Source organism: Hyperolius riggenbachi, chromosome 1 (genome assembly GCF_040937935.1).
Source record: "Hyperolius riggenbachi isolate aHypRig1 chromosome 1, aHypRig1.pri, whole genome shotgun sequence".
NCBI lineage: Eukaryota > Metazoa > Chordata > Amphibia > Anura > Hyperoliidae > Hyperolius > Hyperolius riggenbachi.
The window spans coordinates 433,690,504-433,714,854 of record NC_090646.1 but is presented as its reverse complement, the minus strand read 5'-3'; the positions used below and the strand labels follow the sequence as shown (position 1 = coordinate 433,714,854).

Genomic DNA, 24,351 nt, shown 5'->3' with positions numbered 1-24,351 from the left:
GCTAACGGATAAGTACCCGATTTTCTTGTAACTGCTGCCCAGTATTGCGATTTTCTGGTGACTGCTGCCCACGTTACGATTTTCTGGTGACTGCTGCCCACATTACGATTTTCTGGCCCACATTACGATTGTCTGGTGAACTCTGCCCACATTACGATTTTCTGGCCCACGTTACGATTGTCTGGTGAACTCTGCCCACATTACGATTTTCTGGCCCACGTTACGATTGTCTGGTGAAATGCTGCCCACTTTACAATTAATTTACAGTGAAACGCTGCCCCATTACGATTATTTGGCACCTATGGGGGGGGGGCCCCATCCAAATATTCGCAGGGGGGCCCAGTGATTTCTAGTTACGCCCCTGGCTCCCACGACTCCTGCTGCCCTAACTCTTCTTGTTCACGCTCCTCCACAGCTGTATCCACCACTCTACGCACGGAACGCTCCAGGAAGTAGGCGTAGGGGATCAAGTCTCTGATGGTGCCCTCATCGCGACTCACCAGTTTGGTCACCTCCTCAAAGGGCTCCATGACCCTGCATGCATTTCGCATCAGTGTCCAGTTGTTGGGCCACAACATCCCCATCCTCCCAGATTGTGTCCTTGTACTGTAATGATACAGGTACTGGGTGACGGCTTTCTCCTGGTCTAGCAGGCGAGAGAACATCAGCAGGGTGGAATTCCAGCGAGTCGGGCTATCGCAAATCAGGCGTATCACCGGCAAGTTGTTTCTTCGCTGAATGTCCGCAAAGCGTGCCATGGCCTTGTAAGAGCGCCTGAAATGCCCACACAACTTCCTGGCCTGCTTCAGGACGTCCTCTAAGCCTGGGTACTTGGACACAAATCTTTGCACGACCAGATTAAGCACATGTGCCATGCAGGGTATGTGTGTCAGCTTTCCCAAATTCAACGCAGCAATGAGATTGCTGCCATTGTCACACACCACGTTGCCGATCTCAAGCTTGTGCGGGGTCAGCCATTGCTCCACCTGTTTGTTAAGAGCAGCCAGGAGAGCTGCTCCAGTGTGACTCTCCGCTTTCAGGCAAGACATGTCTAACACTGCATGACACCGTCGCACCTGGCATGCAGCATAGGCCCTGGGGTGCTGGGGTTGTGTAGCTGGAGAGGAGATGGCGGCACCAGCCAAGGAGGAGGAGGAGGAGGATGACGACAGCGAATCGGTGATAGCAGGTGGAGAGGAGGTGGCTGGAGGCCTGCCTGCAAGCCGTGGAGGTGTGACAAGTCGGTCCTCTGCGCAGCCACGTACTCCCTGCTTGCTGCCATCGGTCACCAGGTTGACCCAATGGGCTGTGTATGTAATGTAGTGGCCCTGCCCGTGCTTGGCAGACCAGGCATCCGTGGTCAGGTGGACCCTTGACCCAACGCTGTGTGCCAGAGATGACACCACTTGCCTCTCAACTGCACGGTACAGTTTGGGTATGGCCTTTTGTGAAAAATAATTGCGGCCTGGTTCTTCCACTGCGGTGTACCAATGGCTACAAACTTACGGAAAGCCTCCGACTCCACCAGCTTGTATGGTAATAGCTGGCAAGCTAATAGTTCCACCACGCCAGCTTTCAGACGCCAGGCAAGAGGGTGACTGGCAGACATTTGCTTCTTACGCTCAAATACTTCCTTCACGGACAGCTGGGTACTGCTGTGGGCAGAGGAGAAGGAACCGCTGAAGGGAAGAGGTGGTGTGGAGGAGGGTGGCTGTGAAGGTGCAAGGGAGAAAGTGGATGAAGACGATGCACCTGAAGGAGGAAGAGGAGAAGGAGGGTGGCTTGTCTTTTGAGGGGTGCTGCTTTTCCTCAGGTGTTCTTGCCATAGCTGTTTGTGCCTTCTCTCCAGGTGCCTTCGTAAGGCACTTGTCCCTACGTGAGAGTTGGCCTTTTCACGGCTCAGTTTTTGCTGGCAGAGACAACAGATGGCTTTGCTCCGATCTGAGACACACACGTGAAAAAATTTCCAAACCGCTGAACCCCCCTGATGTGATGGCGCTACGGTGGCATCAGCAGCTGACGTTGAAGGGCATGTTGGCTGTCTGGCCATAGCTGGTGATACATGGAGCCGGACACTGCCCCCAGCTGTTTCTGAGGACGAGCTCCCTCTGCTTCTATCAAGGAGTTGTCTCCTCCTACTCCTCTCTGACTCCTCCTCTGAACTGTCCCCCTGGTCATCTCCTCTACCTGGAACATATGTAGTATCCGTATAATCGTCATCATAATCCTCCTGGCCAGCTGCGCTTTCCTCAGACACCTCCTCAAGTGCACCAACTTCAGGTGGTCCACCATCATCCCCATCCACACACGTTATGTCCATACTATCGCCACCTAACTCAGACGTATGAGGTGGTGTACCTGCGCCTTCTTGTTGTTGTTGCAGTAGTGGCTGGGAATCAGTGATTTCACCACCACCACCAAATAACTCCTGCGAAGTGTCAAATGCAGCGGATGTGGTGCTTGTTGTAGCGCTGGTGGCTGCGGGAGATGAGGTGTTCTGTGTTAAATACTCAAGCACCTCCTCACGATTTTGGGAAGTGATGGCACGTGCCTTCTTCTGAGCACTGTATTTTGGGGCAGGTCCGCAAGAAATCACAGCAACACCACCTCGCACAGCCACAGACCTGCCGGTGCCTGGTGGCCTTCCTCTGGGTCTGCCTCTACCTCTTCCTCTACCTGGTTTGTCCATTTTGTCCATCTCGGGGGTATGCTAGCTATATGTAGTGAGGTGGGTTCTCACTCAACACAACAGGTAGTTAGATGCAGTGAGCTGGGTTCATTGAACACAGCAGGTAGTTAGATGCAGTGAGCTGGGTTCACTGAACAGTAAAGGTACTTAAGATGCAGTGAGGTGGGTTCTCACTCAACACAACAGGTAGTTAGATGCAGTGAGGTGGCCAGGTGGGTTCACACTAAACACAACAGGTAGTTAGATGCAGTGAGCTGGGTTCACTCAACACAACGCTAGGTATATGCAGTGATGAGGTGGGTTAAGTAAACACAACAGGTACTGGGTAGTTAGATGCAGTGAGCTGGGTTCACTCAACACAACGCTAGGTATATGCAGTGATGAGGTGGGTTAAGTAAACACAACAGGTACTGGGTAGTTAGATACAGTGAGCTGGGTTCACTGAACAGTAAAGGTAATTAAGATGCAGTGAGGTGGGTTCTCACTCAACACAACAGGTAGTTAGATGCAGTGAGGTGGCCAGGTGGGTTCTCACTCAACACAACAGGTAGTTAGATGCAGTGAACTGGGTTCACTGAACAATAAAGGTACTTAAGATGCAGTGAGGTGGGTTCTCACTCAACACAACAGGTAGTTAGATGCAGTGAGGTGGCCAGGTGGGTTCACACTCAACACAACAGGTAGTTAGATGTAATGAGCTGGGTTCACTCAACACAACGCTAGGTATATGCAGTGATGAGGTGGGTTAAGTAAACACAACACGTACTGGGTAGTTAGATGCAGTGAGCTGGGTTCACTCAACAGTAAAGGTACTTAAGATGCAGTGAGGTGGGTTCTTACTCAACACAATAGGTAGTTAGATGCAGTGAGGTGGCCAGGTGGGTTCTCACTCAACACAACAGGTAGTTAGATGCAGTGAGCTGGGTTCACTGAACAGTAAAGGTACTTAAGATGCAGTGAGGTGGGTTCTCACTCAATACAACAGGTAGTTAGATGCAGTGAGGTGGCCAGGTGGGTTCACACTCAACACAACAGGTAGTTAGATGCAGTGAGCTGGGTTCACTCAACACAACGCTAGGTATATACAGTGATGAGGTGGGTTAAGTAAACACAACAGGTACTGGGTAGTTAGATGCAGTGAACTGGGTTCACTCAACAGTAAAGGTACTTAAGATGCAGTGAGGTGGGTTCTCACTCAACACAACAGGTAGTTAGATGCAGTGAGGTGGCCAGGTGGGTTCACACTCAACACAACAGGTAGTTATATGCAGTGAGCTGGGTTCACTCAACACAACGCTAGGTATATGCAGTGATGAGGTGGGTTAAGTAAACACAACAGGTACTGGGTAGTTAGAATCAGAATCAGAATCAGAATCAGAATCTTTTATTTCGCCAAGCACGACTGGGTCGTGCCCGGAATTGGGCTTGGCACGTACAGGGTACTGATACACAATATAGTTACAGATACAGGACAGGACATGCAGTAGGAACATAACATTGAGGGCCCTTTTCCACTAGCAGTCGCTAGCGTTCGCGCTGAACGCTAGCGATTGCTGAATCGCAATTTCGCCGTTTTCCCGACGTTTGCGGCCGCGATTTTGCCATGCTATGCACTGCATAGCAAAATCGCGGCAAAAGTCGCTCCGCGCCGCGATCGCGATCAAGTAAAAAACGAATCGCGGTAGTGGAAATGACCTACCACGATTCCTATGTTAAAAAGCAAACCGTAGCGATTGTAAAATCGCTAGCGGTTTGCGTTTTTGCGATTCAGCTAGCGCAAACGCGCTAGTGGAAAAGGGCCCTTACAGAATACAGAACATTATATGACCTTTATGCGGAGGAGGACAGTGTGGCATGGGTTATAATACAAAAAAAGCCAAAAAGTATGCTTTAGCTGGAGCGCAGTCTATGTGCGGAGTGCTTCAGTGTGTGTGTCATGGTATTGTGGGGTGAGGATGGCCATTTCCATGGAGAGAGTTCAGGAGGTTGACAGCCGATGGAAAGAAGCTGTTCTTGTGTCTTGAGGTCCTGGTGTAGATGGAGCGGAACCGGAGCTTTCGGCTCGAGGGGAGCTGGTTAAAGAAGCGGTAGCCTGGGTGTGAGCGGTCGTTTGCGATCTTTAATGCTCTGGTGTTCAGCCTGGAGTGGTAGAGGAAGTCCAGAGTGGGAAGGGATCTCCCGATGATTCTCTCCGCAGATCTGATGACCCTCTGCAGTTTGAGCCTGTCGCTGGCGGAGGAGCTGGCGTACCAGACCAGGATGGATGAGCATAGGACGGATTCGATTGTGGCTGAGTAGAAGTTTGTCAGAAGTTTTTGGACCACACCGAACTTTTTCAGTTGGCGGAGAAAGAAAAGTCTCTGTTGGGCTTTCCTCTGTGTTAAGGCAGTGTTGGCGTTCCACCTCAGGTCATTTGAGATAGTTGTGCCCAGTAGGCGGACACTGGGGACTCTTTCTACTTCCTTGCCATCAATGTGGATTGGAGGTGGGGTAGAGGCGTGTCTCCTGAAATCAACGATCATCTCTACCGTTTTCGCTGTGTTCAGGACCAGACCGTTCTCTCTGCACCAGCAGCATATATTTCCGACCTGGTGAGCTGGGTTCACTGAACAGTAAAGGTACTTAAGATGCAGTGAGGTGAGGTGGGTTCTCACTCAACACAACAGGTAGTTAGATGCAGTGAGGTGGCCAGGTGGGTTCTCACTCAACACAACAGGTAGTTAGATGCAGTGAGCTGGGTTCACTGAACAGTAAAGGTACTTAAGATGCAGTGAGGTGGGTTCTCACTTAACACAACAGGTAGTTAGATGCAGTGAGCTGGGTTCACTCAACACAATGCTAGGTATATGCAGTGATGAGGTGGGTTAAGTAAACACAACAGGTACTGGGGTATATGCAGTACTGGGTAGTACAATTTGCAGCTCCCTGTCACACACACAGGTAGTCACTGAATGTGCTGGGCTGCTGGCAGTGGCACACACAATATCAATTAGCAAGGCTGTGCATGCAACAAAAGTGTCAGTTTGACACACAGAAAAAAAAAATGTACAGGATGAGCTCTGAAAAGAGCTGTTGCTGGGTGCTTTAAAAGCAATAATAATCAGTCAGGAGCAAGCAAAGCAGCCTAGAACCTAACTAATCTGTCCCTAGGAGAAAAAGTCTGCAGCAGCTGTCCCTTTCCTCTCTCTAGCAGGCACACGAGTGAGGCTAATGGCCGCCGGACCCTGCCTTATATAAGGGGGGGTGGGGCTCCAGGGCTTAGTGTAGCCTGAATGGCTACAATGTGCCTGCTGACTGTGATGCAGAGGGTCAAAGTTGACCCTCATAGTGCATTACGGGGCGAATCGAACTTCCGCAAAAGTTCGCTTGGCGCAGGCGAGCGCGAACCCCCTAAGTTCGCCTGGAACCGTTCGCCGGCGAACCGTTCGCTACATCTCTAGTTGCTAGGGCTTCTGCTGGGAGCCCTCTGATTGGCTCCAGGACGCCATCTCCTTAGTTACAGTATTTCAGATCCGGATATCCGCAATATCCACGGACAAATATCCGCAGATGGCTATCCGGATTTGGGCCCAGGTATCCGGAATTCGAATACGGTCAGATAGCGTAAAAAAGTTCATATATCCGGGTTACCTGGATATCCGGATGAGCAGCACTGATACTGAGGGCATTTTTTTGTCACACCACAGCTATAACGTGCGGTGCAAATTGCAATAATTTCAAATTGGAGGCGGTGGGTGCATCCACACATGTTTGCTTCAGGCAGCAAAAAGTCTAGAACCGACCCTGTTCTCAGCCAATTAAGGACACATATTGGTCAATTGCTTCTGCAGCACAAATACACAGAGTGTGAAAACTGAATGCAACAGAGACATCAGTTCCACATAATGCAATTAGAGATGTCCCGAACGGTTCGCCGGTGAACTGTTCCTGGCGAACTTAGGTGGTTCGCGTTCGCCTGCCAAAGGCGAACTTTCCCAGAAGTTCGATTCGCCCCATAATGCTCTATTGAGCAGAACTTTGACCCTCTACATCACAGTCAGCAGGCACATTGTTGCCAATCAGACTGCACTCACTCCTAGAGCCCCCCCCCTTATAAAAGGCAATGTCCTTGAGCCATTTGACTCACTCGTCTGCCTACATTAATTAGTTAAGGGATAGCTGCTACACACTCTGCTAGGGAGAGTTTAATTAGCCTCCCACCTCCCTCCTCCCCTTCTACCCTTCTACCTATTCCCTCATCCCTCCTGCCAGGGAATTCCAGTATTTCAAAAGCCAGCTTACATACCGCGGCTGGGAATTGAACCCAGGTCACAGTGTATGGTAGGTAACTAACATAATTATTATGCGTACGTTAAAAAAGGGCGCCGGGAAAAAAGGGCGCAGGGTTTTAAACGATAATCATGAATAACGTTTAAAAAAAAATTGTGCTATATTTCGTTTCAAAATAATGTTTTATAAAGTTATAAATCATTAAATAATGTGTATAAAATCTGAAATTTTAAAAACGTTAATCTTCCCTGTTTAAAAAGTGAAATTTATAATAACGTTTTATAAAACATTAATAAGAATTTTACTAACGCTATACCTAACCCTACTCTCACACAGAACCCTCCCTGTACCTATCCCTAACCCCCCTGTTGGTGCCTAAACCTAAGACCCCCCTGTTGGTGCCTAAACCTAAGACCCCCTGGTGGTGCCTAAACCTAAGACCCCCCTGTTGGTGCCTAAACCTAAGACCCCCCTGTTGGTGCCTAAACCTAAGACCCCCCTGGTGGTGCCTAAACCTAAGACCCCCCAGTGATAAGCATTAATAACGTTTTAAAAAAAAATATGGTGCGGTTTTTCGTTTTAAAATGTTAAAAAAAAAAAAAAAAGAAAATTGTACGGTTTTTCGTTTAAAAGTAATGTTTTAAAACATATTGTACTGTTTTTCGTTTAAAAATAATGTTTAAAAAATTATAAATCATTAAATAATGGGTAATCATGAGAAGCAGTTATAAAACATTAAAAGTCTCCGGGCGCCGCTTTTAAAACGTTATTTTTCTCCGGCGCCCTTTTTTCCTGTTGGGCGCCCATTAAACGATATTTATTATGGGAGTGAATGGCGGCGCCCTTTTTGTCCACCTGCCTCATGCGCCCAAATTTCCTGCTTCCAATTATTATACCACCAACACTACTAGCTGCAGCTAGCCTAGCATGTACCATTTATGCTCAATACAAAAGTAAAATTAGACCAGACAAATAACATTTATATCACACTTTTCTCCTGGCAGACTCAAAGCACCAGAGCTGCAGCCACTAGGGCACGCTCTATAGGCAGTAGCAGTGTTAGGAAGACTTGCCTAAGGTCTCCTACTGAATAGGTGCTGGCTTACTGAACAGACAGAGCCGAGATTCAAACCCTGGTCTCCTGTGTCAGAGGCAGAGCCCTTAACCATCACACCATCCAGCCACTGCTTAAGGATTTGTAGCCAGGCATGGCCTTTTGTGTTCAACAGTTGTCCAAAGAGAACCCCAAATAGCCAGGTAGATTCATCTCTCTCTCTCTCTCTTTCTCTCTCTCTCTTTCTCTCTCTCTCTCTCTAGTAGGGATGGACACCGCTTTCTGCGGAATTGTATTTTTGAGCATAAATGGATTGAGCATAAATGGTACATGCTAGGTGGCTTCAGCATGTAGTGTTGATAGAGGAGGGTGGAGGGCGGAGGGAGGAGGGTGGAGGGAAGAGGGTGGAGGGAGGAGTGTGGAGGGAGGAGGGAGGGTGGAGGGAGGAGGAGGGTGGAGGGTGGAGGGAGGAGGGTAGAGGGGGGAGGGTGGAGGGAGGTCCTCCAGGTATTAGAACCCTTGAAACATGTTTTCTATCATTTTTCCAGCCAGTAGAATTTTTTCTAAATTTTGAAGTTCGCCTCCCCATTGAAGTCTATTGCGGTTCGCGAACTTTTTCGGAGGTTCGTGACATCACTAAATGCAATACATGTGCAGCGAGGCCACGTGCAGGCTGTATCATATCCCTTCCTACCTCTCCCTCAAGTTACCCAATATTTTGGGAACAAGTATGTATATCTATTCGATACATTCAATAAAAGCTTTAAAGTGTACCAGAGATTGCAACAAATAGAGATTTGATACTTACTAGGGGCTTCCTCCAGCGCCATAAGCACGTCTGAGTTCCTGCCGTTCAGTTGTGATCAGCCCCGGTAAATGGCTCAGTCGCGTCAGTCGAGGTCTTCTGTGCATGCGCAGACCTCCCGCACCTGCGCAGAAGACCCCAACTGACGCGACTGAACATGTTATCGGGGCTGGTTCTGGCTGAACGGCAGACCGGAGGTGAACGGCGAGGGATTCAGACGTGCTTATGGGGCTGGGTAAGTATCAAATATTTAGTTGTTGCCTTCTCTGGTTTCCTTTAAGAGCTAAAAATATGTGAAAGGAACATATAAGATAAAATTCGCAGAAGGTGAGTTTTACACCCTCACTCTGGGTGCAATTTAGCCTAGAAACTGCCCTGCTAGCAGCACAGTATAAAATAATTTCTTGGGGGATCTAATTTGTTGTTGCACAAGAGTATGTATCAGATCAACCCGGCTGTACGAGCTAACAAGAAATCTGTGCAATCATAGTTCACAAAGGCTTTCCGCTGAAGGCACAACTTTCATCTTCCATGGAAGATCATCTTGACTGATTAACTTCCAATAATCAGACTGATATTATACTGTAAAATTATCTTGCCTTGTGAAGTGAAATGATAACTTTTGTATATTTACTATAATTGACTATTGTATGTAACTTGTTTTTAGATGGTATATAGGAAATTTCTCCTGACTTTTCTCCTAGGTGATATTTTCACACCTTGTTATAACATGTATGTATTTTAAACCCCCCAGCAAGCAAAAAACACTCAAAATAATGTTAATAATACTTTTCACCAACTTTTGTGTACTTTTTCAGTTGTGAGATGCTGAAAAGTTAGTTTAAAGAGAACATGAAAATGATCTCCTAGGAGATAACTCAGGAGAAAAAGTGAATTGCATATGGGCACTAGTGGTCTGTATGCAATTCACTTTTTTTCTCCTCAGTTTTCTCTTAGGAAATAATTTTTCATCTTCTCTTTAAAATATCTTTGCAGCACTCTGCAATCAAAAAAGTACCCAAAAGTTGCTGAAAAAACACTGTCAAAATTATTTTTATTGTTTTCTTGCTTGCTGGGTGTTTAAAGGGATACTGTATGGGGCTTGGGGGAAAATGAGTTGAAGTTACCCAGGGCTTCTAATGGTCCCCCGCAGACATCCTGTACCCGCGCAGCCACTCCCCGATGTCCCGGCCCCGCCTCCGGTTCACTTCTGGAATTTCAGACTTTAAAGTCTGAAAAGTACTGCGCCTGCATTGCCATGTCCTCGCTCCCGCTGATGTCACCAGTAGAGATGTAGCGAACGGTTCGCCGGCGAATGGTTCCAGGCAACTTTGGGGGTTCGCATTCGCCTGGACCAAGCAAACTTTTGCGGAAGTTCGATTCGCCCCATAATGCACTATGAGGGTCAACTTTGACCCTCTGCATCACAGTCAGCAGGCAAATTGTAGCCATTCAGGCTACACTAAGCCCTGGAGCCCCACCCCCCTTATATAAAGCAGGTTTGCCGGCCATTACACCCACTCGTGTGCCTGCTAGAGACAGACTAGGGACAGCTGCTGCAGACTTGTTCTCCTAGGGACAGATTAGTTAGGCTCTTGGTCTTGGCTTGCTCCTGGCTGATTGTTATTGCTAAAATAGCACCCCTCAACAGCTCTTTTGAGAGCTCTAATGTTTTCCTGATTTTTTTTGTGTGTGTGTGTGTGTTGCTCACTGACATTATACAGCCCTATCTGTTGCAGCTGGACCTTGGTAATTGTTATTACTGTGCCAGCCAGGCCCTTCCTAACTATCTATACTGGGACACCTACCTATGCCTACCTAACTACTGGGGCACCTACTTACCTATACGGGGACACCTACCTACCTACCTATACTAGGGGACCTACCTATGCCTACCTACCTATACTGGGTCTCCTACCTATGCCTAGCTAACTACTGGGTCTCCTACCTATGTCTAGCTAACTACTGAGGCACCTACCTATGCCTACCTACCTATACTGGGATTTCTACCTATGCCTACCTACCTATACTGGGACTCCTACCTATGCCTAGCTAACTACTGGGACACCTACCTATCTATACTGGGACTCCTACCTATGCCTACCTACCTATACTGGGACTCCTACCTATGCCTAGCTAACTACTGGACACCTACCTATGCCTACCTACATACAAGAAGATAATAAGGTCGTGGCTTTATTGTGGACAAACCAAATTTGATCAGCTGGACAGTCACTGTTGTATCATTGAGCTACCACAGCCCGGCGACCATATGGGCTTGAAAACCGCCAAGGCCTACACTCTCGCCATGGTGCGCACCAGTCCAGCATGGCCGTCACTACACAAACAGCTGTTTGCGGTGCGTTACACAGTGAGTTTGGTGCGTCAGTGTGAAGCAGAACTCTAATTACACTCCCTGATTGATGTATACACATGCAAGATGTTTTTAAGCACTTTAGGCCTGCAATTTAGCATTCAATGTCATTTCTGCCCTTAAAACACTGCTTTGCGTCACATCCAGATTTTTTCCCGAGACTTTGGGCATGTATCCCACTCCGCCATGCCCCCCTCCAGTCGTTAGACCCCTTGAAACATCTTTTCCATCACTTTTGTGGCCAGCATAATTTTTTCTATTTTTCAAAGTTCGCATCCCCATTGAAGTCTATTGCGGTTCGCGAACTTTTCAGCGAACCGAACCTTCCGCGAAGGTTCGCGAACGGGGTTCGCAAACCGAAAATCGGAGGTTCGTGACATCTCTAGTCACCAGGAGCGTACTGTGCAGACACAGACCATACTGGGCATGTGCAGTACGCTCCTGGTGACATGAGCGGGAGCAAGGACACTGCAATGCAGCCGCAGTGGTTTTCTGACTTTAAAGTCTGAAATTCCAGAAGTGAACCGAAGGCGGGGCTGGAGCATCGGTGAGTGGCTGCGCGGGCACAGGATGTCTGTGGGGGACCATTAGAAGCCCCGGGTAACTTCAACTCATTTTCCCCCGACCCCTACAGTATTCCTTTACAGGGCATTTAATTGACAAGGTGTAGAAATATCACCTGGGAGAAAAGTTAGGAGAAAAAGTGAAATGCATATGGGGCAGTAAGTGTAAAGAATTATAGCAATCTGAGATCTAATTCAACATATTTTTGCTTCTCCAGGGTTTGCCCAGGTAAATTAGGAATCCATAGGCAACAATGAAAGGCAATATTTGAGGCCATATTCAAAAATGAATGAGCAGGGTGATGTGTGACAACAGTCATGCATGGGTAGAATAATAACAATATGTTGCATTGGGCTTGATTCATCAAGCTGCGCTGCTAAAGGAGAGTGCCTTCCTTGGTTATGTGGATTGCTTCCTTAGCAATGTGTGTAACATTAACTGCTGGTGGTCCTGCTTGATTGAATTATCGCGGTAGCGATACTTCAATCGCTGCAGCTACTGTGTTAGTTTACACTCACCTAACGGATTATTAGGAACACCTATTCAATTTCTCATTAATGCAATTATCTAATCAACCAATCACATCTTCTATGAACTCACCATAGTCCTAACAGAATACCTTGGGGTGTCTTCTTTCTAAAATGGGGTCATTTGTGGGGTTCCTATACTGCCCTGGCATTTTAGGGGCCCTAAACCGTGAGGAGTAGTCTGGAAATCAAATTCCGCAAAATGACCTGTGAAATCCTAAAGGTACTCATTGGACTTTGGGCCCCTTAGCACAGTTAGGGTGCAAAAAAGTGCCACACATGTGGTATCGCCGTACTCGGGAGAAGTAGTACAATGTGTTTTGGGGTGTATTTTTACACATACCCATGCTGGGTGGGAGAAATCTCTCTGTAAATGGACAATTGTGTGTAAAAAAAATCAAAAGATTGTCATTTACAGAGATATTTCTCCCACCCAGCATGGGTATGTGTAAAAATACACCTCAAAACACATTGTACTACTTCTCCTGAGTACGGCAATACCACATGTGTGGCACTTTTTTGCAGCCTAACTGCGCTAAGGGGTCCAAAGTCCAATGAGCACCTTTAGGCTTTACAGGGGTGCTTACAATTAGGCACCCCCCAAAATGCCAGGACAGTAAACACACCCCACAAATGATCCCATTTTGGAAAGTAGACACTTCAAGGTATTCAGAGAGGGGCATGGTTAGTCCGTGGCAGATTTTATTTTTTTTTGTTGCAAGTTAGAAGAAATGGAAACTTTTTTTTTTTTTTTTCTGTCACAAAGTGTCATTTTCCGCTTACTTGTGACAAAAAATAATATCTTCTATGAACTCACTATGCCTCTCAGTGAATACTTTGGGATGTCTTCTTTCCAAAATGGGGTCATTTGGGGGGTATTTATACTATCCTGGAATTCTAGCCCCTCATGAAACAGGACAGGGGGTCAGAAAAGTCATAGATGCTTGAAAATGGGAAAATTCACTTTTTGCACCATAGTTTGTAAACTCTATAACTTTTACCAAAACCAATAAATATACACTGAATGGGTTTTTTTTAATCAAAAACATGTTTGTCCACATTTTTCGCGCTGCATGTATACAGAAATTTTACTTTATTTGAAAAATGTCAGCACAGAAAGTTAAAAAAATCATTTTTTTGCCAAAATTCATGTCTTTTTTGATGAATATAATAAAAAGTAAAAATCGCAGCAGCCATCAAATAGCACCAAAAGAAAGCTTTATTAGTGACAAGAAAAGGAGCCAAAATTCATTTAGGTGGTAGGTTGTATGAGCGAGCAATAAACCGTGAAAGCTGCAGTGGTCTGAATGGAAAAAAAGTGGTCAGTCCTTAAGGGGGTTAAAGCCCACGGTCCTCAAGTGGTTAAGGCAGTTTTGAAGGTGAAATGGGATCAAACACCATATTAGTATGGTGTTCCTAATAATCCTTTAGGTGAGTGTACATAACAATGTAAATTAACACAGTAGCTACCGCGATAATTCACTCGAGCAGGGCCACCCGCAGTTAATGTTACGCGCATTGCTAAGGAAGCAATGCGCATAACTAAGGAAGGCACAATGTGCGAACTAAGGAAGGCCGCGATAATTAGATCGAGCGAGGCCACCCACAGTTAATGTTACGCGCATTGCTAAGGTAGCAATGTGCGTAACTAAGGAAGGCACTCTCCTTACATGGTGGCTAGTGCTGCTGTGTAAGGCGTGCATAACGCGCACTACAGAACATTAAGCTGCACTGCCTTAGCAGTGCAGCTTGATGAATCAAACTCATAGTTTGCAACTGCTTGAGTCCTCCTGTACACCATATGGACTTACTATTTAGGTGCACCTGTTGCCTTATTTATTCAGTTATTTGGGGAATACCTTTCCTGATAATAATAGTTAACTTGCATGATGATTATTTATTTTTAAACTGCAGTTATTTCCTATTGAAAAGGACAAAACTTTGTAGGGACAACCTTCAAGGGTAAATTTTGTTTAAAATTGCCATAAACATAGTATAGTACTGCAGAAGTCTTTCTGCAATTGGATATTAATAAAAGTGATATTTTCATTCCATTCTGCAATCATCCGATAATTTCCAGGACTGATTGTAAGCTCCCCTCGTACTCTGTTCAGAGCATTGTTGCCACAAGAAGGTCCAAGTCTTTGCTGCCGCATTAATAAGCTGTAATAACAAGGTTTTCTTACTCATCTTCAACCAGAGGCGTTGCTAGGCTCCTAAAAGATCCGGGGCACCAAAGGGCACCCCTGCGCCCCGGGGAAAAAATGGGTGTGGCCACAGACCGGGAATGAGGGTGGGGTCGCAGGTGGAGCCAAATTTACATGAACTTAGCAATGGTCTAAGTAGGCCTAGCCAGCAAAATGTCGACTGAAGCCCCCTCTCCAATAATACACAAAAAACACAAAACATATGCAGCATATCACATAAATAAGCAGTGTCCCTTATCTTCTATAAAAGCATAGAGTGATAGCAGCATTGGGTAACATATAGTATATGCATCTATACTGCATGGTGGCATAGTGGTTAGTACTATCTCCTTGCAGCGCTGGATTCCCGGTTAGAAGCCCAGCCAGTGATCTGCACGGAGTGTGTACGGTCTCCCCGTGTTTGTGTGGGTTTCCTCTGGGGACTCTGGTTTCCTCCAACACCACAAAAAATACAGATACGTTAATTGGCTTCCCCATAAATTGGCCCTAGACTATGATGCACTACACGATACATACATAGACATATGACTATGGTAGGGATTAGATTGTGAGCTCCTCTGAGTAGCAGTTAATTGACAAGACAATATACTTTGTACAGTGTTGCAGATGATGTCGGTGCTATATAAATACTAAATAATAATTCTCTGTATAGCCTTGCAGGTATATATGAGCGTCCAGACTGACAGAGCAAGCATATGTACAACAGAATTACAGACTGCCCAGCAAGCGTGTTTGTGTGAGATTCCAACAATCAGCTTTACCTAAACTCCTTGATAAACAGGTCAAAATGACCCACACATTACAATTGCTCAACAGTTACAGCTACACAATAGGCAGGTCAAATTAGATCCCGGATTTGCAGCTACCTTTCACACACAGACATCGCCATGCTGTCGGTGAACACAAGATCAAACAAGTCACTGGAGTCTGTGGCAGAAGGGGTAGACTGTGCGCTGCGCTGAGCTGACAACCCGACTCCTACTACTAATGTGTTCTGCAGTAGCTAATTACTCACCTCCTCTCTCTGTCCGTCCATCCGTCTGCTCTTTATACCTGTAGTCGTCCGTCCCGCTCTCTGAGCCTGCAGTCATCCTATCTTCCGGACTTCCACCTAGCGTCTGAGGCTTTCTAAGACGCTAGAGGTAGAGAGCCAGAGGTAGGCCAAGCGGCTGGAGGTGAGTAACTGCGCAATTTTGCTGGGGGACGTTCGGGGCACTCCACAAAAAGTTTGTGGCACATGCTACGAATCTTTTGCGCTAGCAACGCCACTGCCTTCAACATCTGCCCTAAAGCAGTGACTGGCAGCAAATTTTCACACTCCAGTCGCACAGTCTCTGAAAGGGGCGTTCACACTATGGGCCTGATTCACAAAGCGGTGCTAACAGTTAGCACGCTGGTGAAAAGCCCTTTATCACGCCTAAATTCAGTTTAGGCATGATAAGTTTAGGCATGATAAGTTTAGGTGTGATAAGTTTAGGTGTGATAAGTTTAGGCATGGTAAGTTTAAGCACCAACTGGATTAGCACCGCAGTGCACAGCTTATCAAAAGTTTTGCGCTAGCAAAGTCTGGTGCACTTCGCATAAAGTTTAATGGCGCTGCTTTGCGTGCGGGACTTTGCGCACGATCTAAACTTATCTAAACGTATTATGCCTAAACTTATCATGCCTAAACTTATCATGCCTAAACTTACCATACCTAAACTTATCACGCCTAAACTGGCTTTTCACCAGCGTGGTGCAATGGTTATCACGCCTAAAGTCTCTAACTGGGTTAGCACCGCTTTGTGAATCGAGCCCTATGAGTGTTTGCTGTTTTTTTTAAGCACTGACGATTTTGCAAATCGCCCTAAAAGTGCTTGTGCAATGATTTCCTATGACAGTGTTCACATTTAAGCATTTCGAATTTCTTGAAATCGCAAACGTGCTACATGTACCATTTTCTGAGCGCATTGGCTCAATGGAAGGTATAGGGAAATCACAAAGTGCTTGAAAAAGCGCTTCCTGATGTCAGTCACTTCCTGACTGACATCAGGAAGTGAAAAAAATCATCCCTGAGCAAAAGCGCTTATAAAACGACTTTTCTAAGCGAAAAGCGCTGGGAAATGCGCTGTAGAAATCACAGTATAAATCGCTCAGCGCTTGCGATAATGTGAACAAGGCCTAAGGGCTAGGGTTGCCAGGTCGGCTGATGGAGAAAACCGGACAGGGGGTGGAGTTAGGGGCGGAGTCAGAAGCGCACTTTTATGTAGAGTGGGGCTAAGCAATGGGCTTTTTAAAAAATGTTTTTTACAGTATTTATATCGCACTGACATCTTCTGCAGCACATTACAGAGTACATAGCCATGTCACTAACTGTCCTCACCAGTACATGCACATAAGAGACCACTTTTCACCAGTAAATGCACATAATAAGAGACCGCTTTTCACCAGTAAATGCACATAATAAGAGACAGCTTTTCACCAGTAAATGCACATTAGAGACAGCTTTTCACCACTAAATGCACATAAGAGACATCTTTTCACCACTAAATGCACATAAGAGACATCTTTTCACCACTAAATGCACATAAGAGACATCTTTTCACCACTAAATGCACATAAGAGACATCTTTTCACCACTAAATGCACATAAGAGACATCTTTTCACCACTAAATGCACATAAGAGACAGCTTTTCACCAGTAAATGCACATAAGAGACAGCTTTTCACCAGTAAATGCACATAAGAGACAGCTTTTCACCAGTAAATGCACATAATAAGAGACAGCTTTTCACCAGTAAATGCACATAATAAGAGACAGCTTTTCACCAGTAACTGCACATAATGACAAACAGCCAGTTGTCCCCAGTATATGTAGCCAGGGATATATGTGCCCAGTATATGTAGCCAGAGGTATATGTCCCCAGTATATGTAGGCAGGGGAATATGTCCCCAGTATATATAGCCAGCGGTATATGGGCTCAGTATATGTAGCCAGGGTGTATATGGGCCCAGTATATGTAGCCAGGGTGTATATGGGCCCAGTATATGTAGCCAGGGTGTATATGGGCCCAGTATATGTAGCCAGGGTGTATATGGGCCCAGTATATTTAGCCAGGGTGTATATGGGCCCAGTATATGTAGCCAGGGTGTATATGGGCCCAGTATATGTAGCCAGGGTGTATATGGGCCCAGTATATGTAGCCAGGGTGTATATGGGCCCAGTATATGTAGCCAGGGTGTATATGGGCCCAGTATATGTAGCCAGGGTGTATATGGGCCCAGTATATGTAGCCAGGGTGTATATGGGCCCAGTATATTTAGCCAGGGTGTATATGGGCCCAGTATATGTAGGCAGGTGTGTCCCCCCCCCCCCAGGAGGGAAGCAGTCAGCGCAGAGAAGAGGGAGAGCGGTGAAGAAGGGGGCCATCTCCCCCCCTTCGCTCACCTTAGGGTCCTCTCCCTCCCTCGCTGTCTCCTCCGATCGGTGTGTGCGGTGGCTGGCAGAGGGGCGGAACTTACCTTCCGTGTCTCCTCCGTCTGGTGACTGGTCTCGTCGCAGGCGCCGCGCGGGATGAGTTGCCACTACTCTGGTCTGATGCAGACCAGAGCAGCGGCTGCGGCACCAGAACTTCCGGCCGGCGCATGGAGCGACACGGAAGGTAAGTCCCGCCCGCTGCCAAGCGCCACCGCCAGTCAGCCACACACAGATCGGAGGAGACAGCGAGGGACGGAAAGCATCTAAGGTGAGAGAAGGGGGGGAGATGGCCCCCTTCTCCGCCGCTGCCCACCGCTTTCCCTCCACTGCGCTGCTCTCCTCCTGCTACAGGCGGCTGTCAATACTGACAGCCGCCGGAAAAGGCATAAAACCGGACATCTTAATTGTCCGGTTTAGCATGCCTTTTTGCACCGGACACAGCGGCCAAAAACCGGACTGTCCGGTCACCTGGCAACCCTACTAAGGGCTGGTGCACACTACAAAAGCTTTTTTAACGCTAGAGATTTGAAAAGCTCTTGCTAATGCAATGTTATGGGAGATTTTTACAAAATCACATTCTCCACTGAGCACACACACGTAGGATAACATTAGAAAGAGCTTTTAAAATCACAAAGCACTCAGAAAAGCTCTTGTAGTGTGAACGAACCCTTAGTGTGCACCAGCCCTAATTCAGTTTAAATAATGCTATCAATTCTTGAAGTATAAAAAATCAAAATGAAAGCATTGAGTTTTTCTCAACACAAGTGCCATTTCCCATCAAATATTTTAAATTCTATTATAAGTTAGTGCAAATATGCTATACCTTGAGTTACGTAAAATTTCAGGGCACTTTATGTAGGAATTTCAGTCAACCAATATAATTTGCTGGTCCGCCCTGTGAGAAAATATGTTGTTCATCCACCTCATGTCAATCAGTCCTTCCCCTACAACCCACTTCCCCATAAGGAAGAACAACTCATTTATTTTCAGTGTGTCACCTCTCAGTACTTTTATTAACACTGCAAGTTTTCCAAGTCTTTCAGATCAGCAAACTACACCATGTTAACCAGCACAGAGACTACTACATACCGCACAGAGCGGATCTTCTCTGCACTCTTCTATGGAGTTAGCTCATTCCTGATTGTCCTGGTCAACAAGACTGTGCTCACCACTTACAGGTAGGAAGGAAAGTCTGTGTCTAGTTAACTTTACAATAATGCAAGGGATGCTTTTTCATGCTGCTGCTATGGTTTAACACTTGTGATATTTTGATTTAGCTGAAAAAAGAGAGATAAATAAAATGAGTGTATTTCCAACTGATGTCCAGGGCTGTGTGACAGAGTCAGAATGGCGTTTTTTTTAGTGAGAGGTAGTTTAAAGTGGACCTGCCCTGAGACAGAAGGAAAACATAGAGAAATGTACCCTGTATGTATTTAGAGAGTTTAGCCTGTTTAATTCCCCCTTATTTGTGTCTAATCACAAGCTGTCATTTGATCTCTCGCCTGTTGCACATGGCTGCCACAGCAGAGATGGCAGATAAGCTCATTTGAAAGCACAGGCTGTTAACATTATGTCTGCTTCCATGAATCAGGAATTAGAAACACTGCAGATTGATTTGTATCAGCTGTAATAAATAAATGCTTTTTGTTTAAAAGTTATTATCCTGTTGTGCATCTTTTAGAGCAGAAAGGATGTTCGCTTTAAGCTGACCATGCATGGTTTTATACCGATCCAATATAGCCAGCCATTGATGGCTCCCCGATTGGAAATTGATTTTGTACATAGCTATACAGACGCTGCTTGATGATTTTTCGATATGGCCAATCACATTTTTAGTCCGTGAACTGCCTTAAATTAAAGGATACCCAAGGTGACATGTGACATGATGCGATAGACATGGGTATGTACAGTGCCTAGCACACAAATAACTATGCTGTGTTCCTTTTTTTTTTTCTCTGCCTGAAAGAGTTAAATATCAGGTATGTAAGTAGCTGACTCAGTCCTGACTGACAGGAAGTGACTACAGTGTGACCCTCACTGATAAGAAATTCCAACCATAAAACACTTTCCTAGCAGAAAATGGCTTCTAAAGGTGCGTACATGCGCACTACAGATCGTTCAGAAAACAGCCTTATCAGTCTGCAGACAGACTGTACACACGCTCTACTGTCGGGAGAATGACCGCCCAGCGGGACCCGTCGTTCTCTGTAGTAGTGCGCGTGTACGCACCTTAAGAGCAGGAAAGAGATAAAAAAGGTCAATAGTTCATAGATTTTAGCTCTGGTATACTTCTATGAATGTGTCATTGAGCAAAAACAATCAAACTGTTAAAACTTAAAAAGTAGATTTAAACATAAAATAAAACTGTGGAATATCTTAAAAAAATCATTTTTTAGGAGAAGGAAGATAGATACAATTATTTATTTCATTCGTTTATTTTCGCCTCAGGTGTCCTTTAAATGGAGAATTTGGGTAATTTGGAGGCAACAGATTTCCTGCAGATTAAATTAAAGCGATCAAATAAATTGACCACAATAATTGCCATGTCTTGGCGATACGGAAACTGCAGTTCCTCATCTTGTTTCAATATCCTTGCTCAGATCCTTGATTACTGTAATGCAGGCACTGTAGACAGGTTTGGTAGTTCAACCAAAGACTCACTTACTGTCTGATCTACTAATGAACTGCTAAACTGAAAGTGTTCTAATCAACAAGTTTTCTGTAATTCTAGTCTTCCTCAGAGCATGAAATGTAAGTCATTAACTTATGGTTTCTGATCTCAGAGCTCCACAGTTCTGCAAATCTGAACATTTTGCAAACATCTCTATTGAAATGGTTACTTTAAGCAAGTGAGAAAGTATAGTTAGTTAAGATAAAGTTGAAGGGAACCTAAAGTGAGAGGTATATGGAGGCTGCCATATTTATTTCCTTTTAAGCAATACTAGTTGCCTGGCTATCCTGATCCTCTAATGCTTTTAGCCACAGATCATGCTTCTGACATTTCTGTCAAATCTGACAAGATTAGCTGCATGCTTGATTCTGTTGGGATTATTATTATTATTGATTTATAAAGCACCAACTATTCCGTGGCGCTGTGCAAAATAAGAGACAAACATGGGGTACAAAATAATACGGACAATGGTATACATCAATATACAAGATACAGAGTTGGTACAAAATACAGAATCAATACAAAATATAGAATTGGCAATTACAGTGACAAAAGTAACATGATGAATAAAATGTATAACGAAATCCAAGACTTAAAGAGTGAGTAAGCCTAGGGTTAGTAAACAGGATGAGAAATAGGGAGGAACAAGAGACATGGTAGTGTACAATAATCATACCTAGAGGCAGTGTGTTTTAGGTTACCTAGTAGAAGTACAACTTGGACAGAGGTCAAAGAGGAAATAGCCTAAGGTAGAGCATATGCTTGATGGAAAAAATGAGTTTTGAGGGTGTGTTTAAAGTGTAGCAGAGACGGCAAAAGTAAAAGATCTGATACTTACCATAAGCACCGCTGAGTCCCTCGCTGTCCTCCCGAGTGCCTCCGTTTTTCTGCTAGCGATCCTGGTAACTGGCTTGGCCGTGCCAGTTGAAAGGGCTGCGCATGCGCAGAAGAGACCGACTGATGCGACTGAGCCAGATTACCGGGACCGATAGCCAGAGAACGGAGGCACTTGGGAGAATGGCGAGGGACTCAGCAGTGCTTATAGGGCTGGAGGAAACCCTGGGTAAGTGTCAAATCTTTTACTTTTGCTGTCTCGCTGGTTTCCTTTAAAGATATCAAAGGTTGGAGAGTGACAGAGGTGTTGTGGCAGAGGATTCCAGAGGAGGAGTGAAGCACGTAATTCAGACACTGCTGCAGCCAAATAGACCATGAGGAGCTGGCAGCCATTTGGTATTTGTTCAAAAGGAAATAAATAGACACCCTTTATATAATTCTTGCTTCAGGTTCCCTTTAAGCTATTCTAAGGGTTAAACTTAAGGTTAGTTATAATGTAGTTATAGGTATAAAGATAATTACTTTTCCCATCATGCCCTTCAGAAGATGTTACAGACTACTGTCAGCTTAAGGTGTGTTTTCAGTAGACATGCAATTCGGTGAATCTCAGGTGATGCAGCAGTTTATAAGAAAGTTAACTACAATGTTAAATCTTGGCTGATAGTGTTCTGGACAAATATTAGTGGCAGTAGCAATCATTGGCCATACAAAATGATGTATTCCCCTTCACCTATATATAGCTGTATATTGGTATGCACCGTAACTCCGCCCTTCCAGTGATGAGTGATGAGCCTAAGCTATGATGTCACACAGCCTTCTCACCCAGAACTAGTGTTGGGCGAACAGTGTTCGCCACTGTTCGGGTTCTGCAGAACATCACCCTGTTCGGGTGATGTTCGAGTTCGGCCGAACACCTGGTGGTGTTCGGCCAAACTGTTCGGGTTCGCCCGAACGGCTCAATGCCTGGCCGAACAGGGGCCCTGTTCGGCTGAATACGGCCCCCCTATGGGGTCGCAGGCATAAGGGGGGAGCATGCCCCGATCCCGGGGGGGGGGGGGGTCGGAAATTCCCCCCACCCCCTCCGCTAGCGCTCCTCCCTCTGCCCGCTTCCCCATACAAAAGTTTAAGGAAAGTAAAATAATACCGGTGGTAGTGGCTGGAAGTGGCACTGTGAAGTGAGTCAGGAGGAGGAGTCCGGAGAGTGACGCGTTGAGGGAGGCCGGGCAGCGGGCGGTTCAGCGGTAGTACCCTTGTGGTACTTCCGCCCTTTCTCTGACCTCACGTCCTCTGCGTGATGACGCATACGAGGGTACGCGTGACGCATACCCTCGTATGCAGAGGACGTGAGGTCAGAGAAAGGGCGGAAGTACCACAAGGGTACTACCGCTGAACCGCCCGCTGCCCGGCCTCCCTCAACGCGTCACTCTCCGGACTCCTCCTCCTAACTCACTTCACAGTGCCACTGCCAGCCACTACCACCGGTATTATTTTACTTTCCTTAAACTTTTGTATGGGGAAGCGGACAGAGGGGGGAGCGCTAGCGGAGGGGGTGGGGGGAATTTCCGACCCCCCCCCCCGCGATCGGGGCATGCTCCCCCCTTATGCCTGCAACCCCATAGGGCCCCCAAAAGCGGGATGTTCGGGGAGTTCGGGGTTCGGCTCGAACATGCCGAACATTGCGGCCATGTTCGGCGAACGTTCCCGAACCCGAACATCCAGGTGTTCGCCCAAAACTACCCAGAACACTTTGGGAGACAACATCTTACAGGGATACACCTTGCCTGCTGGCATTACTGATACATTTCGGAATGTAAATCAGGGTGATATAAGGTTTTACAGTGGGCAAACATTAAATTATTTATTTAAAAAAAAAAAAAAGCAATTATACTCAGTAAAGTCCCTCTTTAAAGGACATATGAAGTGAGAAGAATATAGAGGCTGCTGTATTTATTTCCTTTGAAACTATACCAGTGGCTTGGCATTCTGCTGATCTTTCATGCATCAGCAACATCTGAATCACACACCTAAAACAAGTATGCACCAAATGCAGTCAAACTTAAGGCAAACATCTGATCTGTATGCTTGTTCAGGGTCTATGCCTTATGCTAGGTACACACAATGCAATTTTCTGAAAGATTTACTGTCAGATTGATTATTTCCAACATGTCCAATCTGATTTTCGATTGATTTTCCGTTAAATTTTCCATTCACTTCTATGGAAAATCGACTGTAAAATTGGTCAGGAACCAGATCAGACATGTTGGAAATAATCGATCGGATAGTAAACCTGTCAGAAAATTGCATCGTGTGTACTTAGCATGAGAATATTAGAAGCAAAAGGATCAGCAGGACAACCAGGCAGATTTCCTTACATTGAACTGTGCGTTGGTTCTTGTTTTTTTATCCCCATTTTTCTGGTTTGGATGCTTCCTTGTATTAGTTATACTGAAAATAAGTTTAATTGCCTTTATTAAACTATGTTCTCAATGCCATCTAAGTTACTTACTCTGCTGCATTTATTTAGAAATTCAGGTTGAAGACACCTTGACAAAACTACCTGCATCTTGGCTTACAGGTAGAGGAAACAGGCCAAAGTGACCTTAGCCACCTTTGTTTCCTCTCCCACTTGAATATAATCCAGCCTTTCAAGAACAACTAAAGTGCTAGGGATATGGAGGCAGCCATATTTATGTCCCTTCTGCCTGACAGTCCTGCTGATCATTTATGCATCACTAGTGTCTGAATCACACACCTGAAAAAAAGCATTCAGCAAATGCAGTCAAACTTAACCATTTAGGCCGCCTGGATGTGATTGTCACGTCCAGGCAGACTGCTGCAACGCGCTCCTGTGCCACCCCCAGTAGCCCGGAGATCAATGAATGGGAACATCGTTCCCATAC

The 24,351-nt window shown here is 45.8% G+C and overlaps 1 protein-coding gene across 1 annotated transcript in view; it reads left to right on the top strand.

The window, feature by feature from the left end:
* Positions 1–24,351, top strand: part of LOC137518962 (nucleotide sugar transporter SLC35D2-like) — a 140,403-nt gene that overhangs the window by 12,064 nt on the left and 103,988 nt on the right. Inside the window, exon 2 of the mRNA XM_068237472.1 lies at positions 18,982–19,124. Coding sequence (XP_068093573.1) covers positions 18,982–19,124 — 143 coding nt within the window. The remainder of the gene's footprint in view (positions 1–18,981; positions 19,125–24,351) is intronic.